At 38.8% G+C, this 14,677-nt stretch overlaps 2 protein-coding genes across 2 annotated transcripts in view; one reads left to right on the forward strand and one right to left on the reverse strand.

Moving 5' to 3' along the window:
• LOC142708287 (uncharacterized) overlaps positions 1 to 14,677 on the reverse strand; it is a 235,374-nt gene that overhangs the window by 137,355 nt on the left and 83,342 nt on the right. The window lies entirely within an intron of this gene.
• Positions 1 to 14,677, forward strand: part of LOC142664333 (uncharacterized) — a 78,401-nt gene that overhangs the window by 52,953 nt on the left and 10,771 nt on the right. The window contains exons 4-6 of the mRNA XM_075843379.1: positions 9,300 to 9,463; positions 9,957 to 10,130; positions 10,216 to 10,339. Coding sequence (XP_075699494.1) covers positions 9,386 to 9,463; positions 9,957 to 10,130; positions 10,216 to 10,339 — 376 coding nt within the window. The 5' untranslated portion in view covers positions 9,300 to 9,385. The remainder of the gene's footprint in view (positions 1 to 9,299; positions 9,464 to 9,956; positions 10,131 to 10,215; positions 10,340 to 14,677) is intronic.

Below are 14,677 nucleotides of genomic sequence, written 5' to 3' on the forward strand. Positions count from 1 at the left end.
CTATGAACGCTTTCAAATCGTCAGATTTGGAAATTCATCTTCTTCGATTACAATTAATACCAGATGAAATGGAAGTGACCCCTATAACAAATCGACTCACTTCACCTTTGAGTGACTCGATTGAAGCAAATTCGATGTCTCTGTTATAGCTATCTACACACGACACCTCTTCTCTCTCAGTCTCGCCCCTGTCCAAATCTTTATCATTAAAAGACCCATTGTTAATTAATTCTTGTAATAGTCAAGTTTTTTCTCATTATGAAGAACAAAGGTGCGTAACTACTTACCCTAAATCGGATTATCCCACCTCCTCCTCGGATATTACTCACTCTACGGTCTCTTTTTTAGGGCTCCCTTCCCAGCTGATAATGTCACCTCTTACTCCTGTAGTGACCAGCCAAGAATTGCTGATTCCCTATCTCATGAGCCCCAAAGCCCAGTCCATCACTCACTTCTTTCCGAAAATCCAACGTATCTCAACAAAAAGAAAACTAGATACAGATACAGAGGACGAAGAGGCGGAAAGAAACGACATAAATCAATCTGTATCACTCAACACAAAGAGAAATTGCACCAAACTATAAAAATATTCAATTTATCATCTTATAATTTAGATATACACGAAGAAAGTCTATTGAACAAAGGTCTCTCTTTTTGCCCTACTACATCAGCAGATTCTTTTGAACTTTTTATGGACCTTAACAGGTTCGTTAGAAAACTGACACTAATGAGGCATTTTTCAATTTTAAAATCTCACTCATTACCTTCCAATATTATTGATCCGAATATGATTGATACCACTTCTGTATTTGTTCCAGTAGATGTGCGTCCAAAATCAGATTTTTATCCATTACACCACCAAGGTTCTTTTATTGATACCTTTTCCACTCTGGTGGGTAATGATTTTAGAATATTGGATAATCCCCGCATTCTATCAGATAATCTTACACAACATGAGAGAAGGGCTGTTAAATCATTACGTAACAATATAGACATCGTAATCCGCCCCGCAGATAAAGGGGGCGGTATTGTGATTCAAGACAAGAGTAAATATCTGAATGAAACTTCACTCATTTTAATCGATAACACTTTTTATCATAAATTATCTTTTAATCCTTTAACATCATACATACATGAATATAAAGTTCTAATAGATACAGCTGATAGTAATGGGTTACTCACAAAAAAAGAAAAAAGGTTTTTACATGTTCCCTTTCCTAACATACCGTTTATCTATCACCTTCCGAAAATCCACAAATCTCCTACTAATCCCCCTGGACGCCCTATCATCTCTGGAATCGGTTCATTAACAAGTAATCTTTCCCACTTTGTAGATTTGCATTTACAACCTTTTGTGCATAACTTACCCTCATATTTAAAAGATTCTGATCAGTTAATAAGAGAATTACTTAATCTGAAAACAGATCTAGACACATTTCCAATACATTTCTTGACAGCTGACGTGAATGCCCTTTACAGTAATATTCCACATGACAAGGGCCTAGAAGTAATTAATTCCGTTTTAGCAACTAGCACTTTCATTCCAACAGCGCAGGCTAATTTTTTAAGCAATTGTATTAAATTTATTCTGACACACAACCTTTTTACCTTTGGGAATTAGTTTTTTAATCAAATTAAGGGTTGCGCCATGGGCACACGCTTTGCACCAGCATGTGCGAATTTATACATGGGAGCCTTCGAAGAAGAATATATTTATGGAGACCACCCTTTTAAAGAAAACATTTTATTGTACAAACGTTACATAGATGATCTCTTTTTTATATGGAAAGGTGATAAGAATGGGGCTCTCAAATTTATGGAGATTTTAAATGATAATAATTTCGGATTATCTTTTACACACACTTTTTCCGTAACATCAATTGACTTTTTAGATCTGACAATTTGTTATGACATAATTAACCATCTTTTCAACACCAAAACACATTTTAAGTCAGTTGATGTTAATAGTTATTTAGATTTTAGAAGCGCACATTGTCCTCCTTGGATTAAAAATGTGCCCTTCGGACAATTCCGAAGGGTAAGGAAAAATTGCACTAAGGATAGTGATTTTAATAGAGAATGCAAGGTCCTTGAAAAGAGATTTAAGGAAAAGAATTTCCCTATTAATCTGATTAAGGGAGCACGGCGCAAAGCGGCTAAGCTGTTTCAAGAGCTTTGTATTAACCATATCCGTAAGAAAACTGAGTCTACCTATAGAAATACCAATTTCATTACGACTTTTAACAGTGAGAACAAAACTATTAGAACTATTTTATCCAAACATTGGAATATTTTAAAAAGTGATCCTCATTTGGTTAACGATCTATCAGATATGCCAAAAATTACATTTAGACGAGCACAGACTTTGAGAAACATTCTTGCGCCCAGCAGAGTACGTAAATCCAAACTACCAAGCTTTAAAATGTTCCCTACTATTTGTGGCTCATTTAAATGTGGCCACCCACGATGTTTGCGTTGTAATAACATCTTTCATAGACAAACCACTTTTACATCTACAGTCACAAATGAATCTTTTAAAATTAAAACTTTTCTCAATTGCGGCAGTTCTTATGTAGTATACTTGATTGAATGTCCTTGCCACCTGCAATATGTTGGCAGGGCAACGCAATGCCTACGTACCAGAATGAATAACCATAGATTCAACGTTAACACAGGTTTTCCCAAACACAGTCTTTCCCGACATTGTGCCTCTTTTCACAACAGACAGTTTGACACACTAAATATTATCCCTATTGAACACATTTCATGTGATGTTCCCAATAGATTTTATAAATTGAAACAAAGGGAAAACTATTGGATTTTTAAGTTACAGACATTGAATCCACGAGGTCTTAATGATATTTCAGAATCTTCCTTGGACTGATGTCCTATTGACCTATCAACTTATATAGAATTTTATCGAATAATGTTTTGTTCAATTTATTAATGTCCTTATTTGCCACATTTTTTTCATATACATTTTTTTCATATATATATTTTTTTCATATACATTTTTTCTATATAGATATTTATATTTAATCTTATTATTACGGGATAAAAAACTAATTGATTTGATATAAATTTTTTTATACATATTTGGTCTACATGAATACATATAACGTTGACCCTTTGAATGTGCCCCTTTTGAATTTGAACACTTGTCCTAATGATTTTAATGATTTTCATGAGTTAATATTGTTGACGATCTTCTTGGTTGCTTGACTACGGAGATAATATCACATACTATTCTAATAACCCGTTAATTCTTTCTGGCTACTCAAAATTTACTGTTTGTTTGCCCTTAAGTAACTATTTTACTAATATTTTGCTTTCATTAATTGCCCTCTGTGACTTTGTTAATTAATACATTATTATTATTACTACTGTCACTTTCCATCATGGGTGGTTACCTAGACCATACAAGACATCCATAAGCGCCGTTTAAACACGGCACACTAAGTGACATTTATTTATTCTCTTTTTCTTTTTTTATATATAAATTTTAGGCAATTTTTTACTATTTGATATTTACTTGTCCATATATTATGTATTATACTATTATCATTTTTTAATAACCCAATAATTTTCCTCTGTTGCTCATAGTTACATCTGTTTACTCCTAAATATCTACTTACTAATATTTTGCACTCCGCTAATAGCCTTTTGAGATTTTGTTACTAATAGAATATTGGCACTTCTCATTGCTGTTTGCCACCTAGACAACATTGACATTTCTAAGTGTCGTCTAAATACGGCACATTTTAGCGCTCTTGTTTGACATTACAAATTGCTGCTGCGTAAATGACAATGATATTTTTGCAGCAGTATTTCAAACATTTAATGACCAATGATTTACGTTGAAGGTCGTTTTGCATGCTATTAATAGGGTTAGTAATGTGAACTGTCCTCATTATCAAACCACTGCGGCTTTTTAATTTTTAGTTCTTCTTTAAATATTTTTTTATCTTTTATATACACATATCAAATTCTTTTCATATCTACAGTTTCTAATTTTTCGTTTGCCACATAGTAATAGATAACCATTATTGTTTTTTTTTCCGATTGTAAAATCGTATGTCAAGCCGATTTGGCTACCAGTGACACTTTGCGTTTTTGTACACCCGTTTTATACATCTGATGGTTTTAATATATTTTTATACATTCTATTTCTTTTACTTTTTATATCATCTAACAATAATGTTTTAATATCAGGGACAAAAAACATTCACTGTATTAACATACACGCATATATACATATATTTTTTTTGTCAATTTATTATAAATTTAATGTAATTGATTCCTTGTTTTTAATGTCATTTTTATATGTATATTTGTTTACACACTATTCTAAATGTTGTGTTTGATGGACTCATTATTTTGTTTGTGTATTTATGTATTCATTTATTCATTTTTTCTATGAAATCAATACGGGTGTGGTTCCCGTTTTTTCCTTTCCCCTGTGCAGGTTTTATGTGTTAACGATTTCTTCTAAGATAGCCTTTTGATACAGCTGTTATTCATGAAGTTTTAATTAACTTCTTGACCTCTCCCACTTGTGACCCTTATTTCCTTCCTGTTTGTTTAATATCTATAGGTATATAAGTAACCCCTCTGTATATGTTTTTAACGGCCTGAGGAAGACACTAGTTCAGTGTTGAAACGCGTAGCCATTAAATGTTCAATAAATAATTATTATACATTTCCTATTATCATTGACTCTCTACTACAGCCACGCAGCAGCGCCCTATAGGATCCTCCTTCTCCTTTTTTTTTCACTACCTTCATGTACATAGCACCTAAGGGACAATCCTGATAATCAGTGTATATTATATAAGTGATCACACTTCGCACCTAAGGGACAATTCTGATAATCAGTATATATTATATAAGTTATCACACATAGCACCAGGGACAATCCTGATAATCAGTATATATTATAGAAGTGATCACACATATCACCTAAGGGACGATCCTGATAATCAGTGTATATTATATAAGTGATCACACATAGCACCTAGGGGACAATTCTGATAATCAGTGTATATTATATAAGTGATCACACTTCGCACCTAGGGGACAATCCTGATAATCAGTATATATGATATAAGTGATCACACATAGCACCTCAGGGACAATCCTGATAATCAGGTGCTATGTGTGATCACATATAATATACACTGATTATCAGGATTGTCCCTTAGGTGCTATGTGTGATCACTTATATAATATATACTGATTATGAGGATTGTCCCTTAGGTGATATGTGTGATCACTTATAATATACACTAAGGGACAATCCTGATAATCAGTATATATTATATAAGTGATCACACTTCGCACCTAGGGGACAAGCCTGATAATCAGTATATATTATATAAGTGATCACACTTCGCACCTAGGGGACAATTCTGATAATCAGTATATATTATATAAGTGATCACATTTCGCACCTAGGGGACAATCCTGATAATCAGTATATATTATATAAGTGATCACACATATCACCTAAGGGGCAATCCTGATAATCAGTATATATTAGATAAGTGATCACATGTAGCAGCTAAGGGACAATCCTGATAATCAGTATATATTATATAAGTGATCACACTTCGCACCTAGGGGACAATCCTGATAATCAGTATATATTATATAAGTGATCACACTTCGCACCTAGGGTACAATCCTGATAATCAGTATATATTATCTAAGTGATCACACTTCGCACCTAGGGGACAATCCTGATAATCAGTATATATTATATAAGTGATCACACTTCGCACCTAGGGGACAATCCTGATAATCAGTATATATTATATAAGTGATCACACTTCGCACCTAGGGGACAATCCTGATAATCAGTATATATTATATAAGTGATCACACTTCGCACCTAGGGGACAATCCTGATAATCAGTATATATTATATAAGTGATCACACTTCGCACCTAGGGGACAATCCTGATAATCAGTGTATATTATATAAGTGATCACACATAGCACCAGGGACAATCCTGATAATCAGTGTATATTATATAAGTGATCACACATATCACCTAAGGGACAATCCTGATAATTAGTATATATTATATAAGTGATCACACATATCACCTAAGGGACAATCCTGATAATCAGTATATATTATATAAGTGATCACACATAGCACGTAAGGGACATTCCTGATAATCAGTATATATTATATAAGTGATCACACATCGCACCTAGGGGACAATCCTGATAATCAGTATATATTATATAAGTGAACACACATAGCACCTAAGGGACAATCCTGATAATCAGTATATATTATATAAGTGATCACACTTCGCACCTAGGGTACAATCCTGATAATCAGTGTATATTATGTAAGTGATCACACATAGCACCTAAGGGACAATCCTGATAACCAGTATATATTATATAAGTGATGACACATAGCACCTAAGGGACAATCCTGATAATCAGTGTATATTATATAAGTGATCATGCATAGCACCAGGAACAATCCTGATAATCAGTGTATATTATTTAAGTGATCACACATATCACCTAGGGGACAATCCTGATGATCAGTATATATTATATAAGTGAACACACATAGCACCTAAGGGACAATCCTGATAATCAGTATATATTATATAAGTGATCACACATAGCACCTAAGGGACAATCCTGAATTTCAGTGTATATTATATAAGTGATCATGCATAGCACCAGGGACAATCCTGATAATCAGTGTATATTATTTAAGTGATCATACATAGCACCTAAGGGACAATCCTTATGATCAGCATATATTATATAAGTGATCACACATAGCACCAAGGACAATCCTGATAATCAGCATATATTATATAAGTGATCACACATAGCACCTAAGGGACAATCCTGATAATCGCTTTATATTATATAAGTGATCACACATAGCACCTAAGGGACAATCCTGATAATCAGTATATATTATATGTGATCACACATAGCACCTAAGGGACAATCCTGATAATCAGTATATATTATATAAGTGATCACACATAGCACCTCAGGGACAATCCTGATAATCAGTATATATTATATGTGATCACACATAGCACCTAAGGGACAATCCTGATAATCAGTATATATTATATAAGTGATCACACATAGCACCTAGGGAACAATCCTGATAATCAGTATATATTATATAAGTGATCACACATAGCACCAGGGACAATACTGATAATCACTGTATATTATATAAGTGATCACACATAGCACCTAGGGGACAATCCTGATAATCAATATATATTATATAAGTGATCACACATAGCACCTAGGGGACAATCCTGATAATCAGTATATATTATATAAGTGATCACACATAGCAGCAGGGACAATCCTGATAATCAGTATATATTATACAAGTGATCACACATAGCACCTAATGGACAATCCTGATAATTAGTATATATTATATAAGTGATCACACATATCACCTAGGGGACAATCCTGATAATCAGTGTATATTATATAAGTGATCACACATAGCACCAGGGACAATCCTGATAATCAGTATATATTATGAAATAGCTGTGCCTGCAATTTCCTTATGGAAAAGAATTGTGTCTTGGTATTTTTTATATAAGGGAAATACAATGCACAGTAATTCCTTAATTACGCCTAAAAATAAGAAAACCGAGATTTAAATTGAAAATTGTCTATAGGGTTGAAAATCCGCTAGATTTTGTTCTTTGGCAAAATTGACCAGTCCTACTTGCATCGTGTGGAGTGGGCTCGGCCTGTAAACCAGCTCTATACTTCTCTCCCCGCATTCAGTGTTGTCATGGGGATGGCCGCCTTTGGACATGACTGATGGATTACTGGCGTCTTTCTTGTTACTATCTAGAAGAGGTTTATGTATTCGCACCATTAATGTTGTACAACTGACATATTGAACCTGACATTGTAGAGCGCGGATGAGATAAATGACGTGATGTGTTATAATCTATATCTGTCTTACTAGTGACACCCCGTTATCTGTACAAGACGAAGAACTATTTGTAGCTTTGTTATAATTCCAGGATCGGCTTTTTATGACCACGGTGGAATTAACCTTAAGTGGTGAGACAAGTATGACTCCGTATTTCACTCTCACATAAACTCCGGGGGAGACGTTGTCCTCGTGTTGGGGTCTCTCTGGAATAACTTGTACACCATCCCGAATAATGTCATCCAGTCCTGACCGCAAATTGGAAGACACTTTACAATAATGTTTCTGAGCTCCTTATACTTCACGCTGAAAGAAGTCGTAAAATATCATCATTTATAAGTACGGACATGACTTTTGGGGTGATAAAAACTTCACCTTACTAATTTTTTTATTATAAATATATATATATTTTTTCTGTTCACAATTGAAATTGACAACTTATCATTACTCCACAATCTGAAGGTGAGGAAGATCTTACAGAGGAGCCCCCTCCCAAACACTTTGTTGCTTCCGTCAATAGTGACTGAGGCACCTAAGGGGATAAACGTACGTAATCGCAGTTCTCTCAGGTCTCTGGCCTTTGCAGCAGTTGTCCGGTCTTCCCTATGTCATGTGAACAACTCCTGAGCGGTAAATATCCTGTGCTGGAAGGGGTTAAATGAGTAAAATACAAGTTTATAGTGAATCTTATCCCATTAAACAATGTATCACTCTGCTCCGCTCCACCTGCGCTATAACATGATGATAAGTGATCACACTGCATGTTCCCTTTATATATAATGCCACCTCAGCTGCTGCAGAACCTCACAGTTCATATCAAACACTGACTGCATAGTGTGCACCACGTCTTGTGAGATGTCAGCAATGTCTCCCCGGTATCCACCATGTGTCAGGTTGTCAGGAGTCAGGTCTTCATTGTCTGGGGGGGGGAATGTCTTCATTTTATTTTTCACACCTGGAGAGATATGTCATAAATGTCTGATATGTGGGGGTCCCACCTCTATTTGGAGAACGGGGGTCCCCGACCCGCCTGGTGAGCTGATGACTACATCCAGGTGGAGAATGAATGGAGAGGTGACAACACATGTGCACGACTCTCTCCATTCACTTGTATAGGGGTTCCAGAAACAGCCGAGCACGCGCAGAGGTGGCGCTGCATCTATCAGACATTTCTGGCAAATCCTGGGGAGAATTGTCCCTGTTGAGAATACCCCTTTATTCCATGTGGCGACGGCTCTGAGAAGATGTTTCTCTCAATGATGAATAAGTGAGGTTCTGTATGTCACACATGATGTTGTCCCCTGTATGATTTCCATCTTCTCCTTTCTTCATGAAGATGTCTGCAGTACTAGATCATCCAGTTCCTCCAGTTTTCTCATCTTCTCCTCCACAAAGTTCCTTCTCCTGAGTGACCCACCAAGGATGGACAAGGACAGGAATGATATGAGCAGAAGTATATTAGACTTCACCTTGGAGATCATCTACCTGTTGAGCGGAGAGGTAAACGTTTCTACATTATAGAACAAGTCACACATAGGGAAGGGACAATACATAATAGGAAGTAATAGGAAGAATCCAGTGTCCTGTATAACAGCGTCCAGACCTTCCAAGTGACGTCAAGAAGCCAACAGGAGAAAAGCTGAAGATCAGTCACCAATATGGTCAGTTATGTGTCATGTCACCAATGCAGCAATAGTAATGTTGTAGAGCAATGAGAATGACAAGGAACCAGGAGGATCAGGATGACATCTATATAGAAACATAGAAGATGACGGCAGGAGGAGAGCACATGGTCCATCTAGTCTCCCCCAATATTATTTCCTTTTTAGTTTTGGCCTCGTTCTATTTTCTCAATGTCTTTTTGTAGGTGAGGTCTCCAGTATTACAGGTGTGGGGGTCACTAGAGGTCTATACAGCGGGGTCACAATCTCCCTCTCTCTACTGAGGGAGGAATACTGTGTTCAGTTCTCTAAGTGTCTCTCTCCATACACAGGAGTACACAATAGTGAAGAAGACATCGGGTGACTGTACGACTCCCATCATCCATGAGTCAGGAGGATGGAGCAGTAGTCAGAGCCCCATCACAGAGCCTCCTCCTCACTCCCGGATACATGAGAAGAAGATCTTAGAACTGATCTACAAGATGACTGAACTGCTGACTGGAGAGGTGACACTGCTGGGAAATTCTAGGAAATTCTACAGTAACAGCACTGGAGGTGTCTGGGTGATGACTGTATCATTGTGTGTGTCAGGTTCCTATAAGATGTCAGGATGTCACTGTCTATTTCTCCATGGAGGAGTGGGAGTATCTAGAAGGACACAAGGATCTGTACGAGGAGGTCATGACGGAGAACTACCGGCCGGGCACATCACAAAGTAAGAACATACAGATATATATTTATATATATATATATATATATATATATATATATATATATATATATACACACACATGTTTGGCATTACTGTGGGTACAGGCTGGACAGGCGGCCATGCTGAAGTTCTTAATACAGTCATGTGCAGTACATATACACGTGTGTATAATGCCATATAATGTAGGAGCTCCACAATTTCGGCTCTTTTCACATCACCTTAGATTCCTTCGTGCTTCCGGCTCCTCATTCTCATAACATTGTGTTAGAGGTTACATTACATTGTGCAGCGCTGGCGGCTGTTCTGGATACGGGAGGGATGGAGACGAGCAGGACGCTCCTAATGCAGAGTTATGGGCAGCTGGCAGCGTGGACTATGGGCAGTCCGTGCTCTAGTTAGAAGTAAACATGATAATACAAGTCATTTAGAAAGACTATTATCGGCACACTCCGGCAGTATAATAGTTTTCTATATAACATCCGTATAACCGGAGGTTCTCTTTAATATTACAAATTATAGGTACTTTATTCTGGAGATGGGACGGTGATCCAGGGATTTATTATGATTTCCAGATTTGGATTCGGGGAGGAGTTTTCCGGTAATGAGACAATTGTCATCCACCTCATGGGGGTTTTGTCTGCCTCTGGATCAACACGGTCGGATTATAGGTTGCACTTTATGGACTTGTGTCTTTTTTCATCCTTATTAACTATGTAACACAGAATGTATGGAGCAAAATCTACCACTAATATAAAGTACAATGTGTTCCCAAAAAACAATCTCACAATGACTTGGATAAGAAAAAGCTTTTTCCCTTGTGCTATGTACACCTTCTGTAGGAATTTTTCATTAAAGGGAATGTGTTGCCAGCAAAACATGTTTTTTTTTTTTTAATTAAACATTTAGTGTGTAGGTGATTAAACATTGTTCAAATTTTTTTTATTTTTTTCACGAGTCAGGAAATATTATAAATTTGATTCTAATTTATAATATTTCCCATTGCTGGTCACTAGATGGAGCTATTCCCAAAATTGCAGCATTGCATGTGGTAAAGCAACCACATTGGTTTTTGCTGCAAAATTGGGAAAAAAGCACTCGCTCTAGTGAGCTCTGAGAATCCCCCCCTCCTTTATCCTGGCTAGTGCCGGGATAAACGAGGGGTTTGAACGGTCTAACCTCCTACACTCTGTGTCGCCATTTTTTGAGCTAACACACAGTGTAGTATGTTTACATACAGTAGTAAACACACACAAACACGAACATACATAGAAATCTCTTACCTGCTCCTGCCGCCGCGGCTCCCTCCGGCCCGTCCGCTCCGTCTGCTGCCGCTGGTCCAAGTGCACAAGTCCGGAAGCCGCGACCGGAAGTAGTAATCTTACTGTCCGGCCGCGACTTCCGGTGCACAGGAAAATGTCGCCGGACGGCTCGCATTTCAAATTGGAATGTGTGGGAGTTGCATGCGCAGTTCCCACACAGACGGCGTACACAGAAGTGGATGGGACGGGACCCGTTCGCAGTCCCTATGGAACTGTGGCTGCCGTATTCCATGTCTGTATGTGTCGTTAATCGACACATACAGAAATGGAAAAAAAATGGCAGGCCCCATAGGGAAGAAAAAGTGTAAAAATAAGAAAAAGTAAAACACAAACACACAAATAAATATAAACGTTTTTAATAAAGCACTAACATCTTTAACATATTAAAAAAAAAATTGTGGTGACACTGTTCCTTTAACTCAACTCACTGTGTTTGGAGGAAGAGAAATGCTGCCTATGACCCAAATAACACCGTCCCCACTGTCAAGCATGGAGGTGGAAACATTATGTTTTGCGGGTGTTTCTCTGCTAAGGGCACAGGACTACTTCACCGCATCAATGGGAGAATGGATGGAGCCATGTACCGTCAAATCCTGAGTGACAACCTCCTTCCCTCCACCAGGACATTAAAAATGGCTCGTGGCTGGGTCTTCAAGCATGACAATAACCCGAAACATACAGCCAAGGCAACAAAGGAGTGGCACAAAATGAAGCACATTAAGGTCATGGAGTGGCCTAGCCAGTCTCCAGACCTTAATCCCATCGAAAACTTATGGAGGGAGCTGAAGATCCGAGTTGCCAAGCGACAGCCTCGAAATCTTAATGATTTACACATGATCTGCAAAGAGGAGTGGGCCAAAATTCCATCTAACATGTGTGCAAACCTCATCATCAACTACAAAAAACGTCTGACTGCTGTGCTTGCCAACAAGGGTTTTGCCACCAAGTATTAAGTCTTGTTTGCCAAAGGGATCAAATACTTATTTCTCTGTGCACAATGCAAATAAATATATATAATTTTGACAATGTGATTTTCTTTTATTTTTTTTTAATATAATCTATCTCTCACTGGTAAAATTAACTTAGCCTAAAAATTCTAGACTGTTCATGTCTTTGACAGTGGGCAAACTTACAAAATCAGCAAGGGATCAAATACTTATTTCCTTCACTGTACATAGTCTTTCCTCTCACTTTCTTGGTGTTCAAGATCTCCTTAACCACTAAGGTGTCTAAAGGGCCGCTGGAGGCAACTGCAGGGCTATGAGTCTTTGTAAAGCGGTTCAGAACCACCGGTTTCAGGAGAGGGACATGGAAGGAGTTGGGGATCCTGAGGGTAGGAGGCAGCCGAAGCGTGTAGGCGACAGGGTTGATCTGCTGCAAGATCTCGAAGGGTCCGAGGAACCTGGGAGCAAATTTGTATGATGGCACCCTCAGTCGAATATTCCTGGAGGACAGCCAGACCTTTTGTGCCAGGAAGAAACTGAGGAGGTTCTCTTCTCTTTGTGTCCGCCTTCCGTTTCATGCGGTCGACCACCAGCAGGATGGAAGATAAAGTGTGCTGCCAGATCTTAAGAAAGTACCTAAAACATGGGTGTTGGCCATAGAATATAAAGAACGGTGTATTCCTTGTGGACTCACTGGTGTGATTATTGTAGGAGAATTCAGCCCACAGGAGCAACTGCACCCAGTCATCATGCTGCTTGGAGATAAAGTGGCGTAGGTAGTTCTCCAAGATCTGATTGATCCTCTCGACCTGACCATTGGACTGAGGATGGTAGGCCGAGGAAAAGTCCAACTTTACACCTAGGAGTCGGCAGAGGGCTCTCCAGAACTTCGAGTTGAACTGAACCCCCCGATCAGGCCGAAGATGCGTTGGATGAAAAGCTTGGCAAGTTGAGGAGCAGAAGGAAGACCGGTCAGAGGAACGACGTGGGCCATCTTCGAAAATCGATCCACCACCACCCAAACAGTACTGCATTCAGAAGACAGCGGCAGGTCAGTGATAAAGTCCATAGCTATATGCTGCCAGGGGGCATCAGGCACAAGCAATGGTTGGTGCAGGCCAATAAGTCTGGAGTGAGCGACCTTGTTAGCTGCACACACTGAGCAGGAAGAAACAAAGTCAATAATGTCCTTGGGCAGCGTGGGCCACCAGAAATGACGGGCAATAAGATCCCGGGTCTTACGGGTCCCCGCCTGACCTGCTAGTGTAGAGGAGTGTCCCCAGCGGAGGATTCTCCCTCTGTCAGCCAGGCGCACAAAAGTCTTCCCTGGAGGAATGTCCCCAACTTGCAAGGGATTGATAGAGACAATGCAAGATGGATCAATAATGTTCTGTGGTATCTCCAAGGTGTCTTCTGTCTCGAAAGACCTGGGCAAGGCATCGGCCCTCACATTTTTGTCGGCCGGGCGATAATGGAGCTCAAACTGGAACCTGGTAAAGAACAGCGACCACCTAGCCTGACGAGGGTTCAGCCGTTGGGCCGTCTGGAGATAGGTGAGGTTCTTGTGGTCCGTAAAAATCAGGATGGGATAATGTGTGCCCTCTAGTAGATGTCTTCACTCTTCCAGAGCCAATTTGATGGCCAGTAACTCCCAATCCCCAATCGAGTAGTTGCATTCTGCGGAAAAGAAGAGCTTAGAGAAATATCCACATACCATTGACTTGCCCATGGAACCTCTCTGGAACACCTCCAACAAGAACTGTAGAGAAACATCTGGATGATGGAGGATAGAGGCTGACGTGAAGGAACTCTTCAGGCTATGGAATGCGGACTCTGCCTCAGGAGTCCACACCTTGGCGTTCATGCCCTTGTTAGTGAGGTTAGAGATAGGACAAGTCAGGGAGGAGAAGTTTGGAATAAACTGTCTGTAAAAATTGGCAAATCCCAGAAAGCGCTGTATGGCCCTCAAGCCTTGAGGGCGTGGCTATTCCAGGACAGACTTTACCTTTTCAGGATCCATCTTGAGACATCTATTCGAAACAATGTAGCCCAGGAAGTGTGGAGCATCTTTTTCAAAC

This window comes from Rhinoderma darwinii, chromosome 1 (assembly GCF_050947455.1).
Source record: "Rhinoderma darwinii isolate aRhiDar2 chromosome 1, aRhiDar2.hap1, whole genome shotgun sequence".
NCBI lineage: Eukaryota > Metazoa > Chordata > Amphibia > Anura > Rhinodermatidae > Rhinoderma > Rhinoderma darwinii.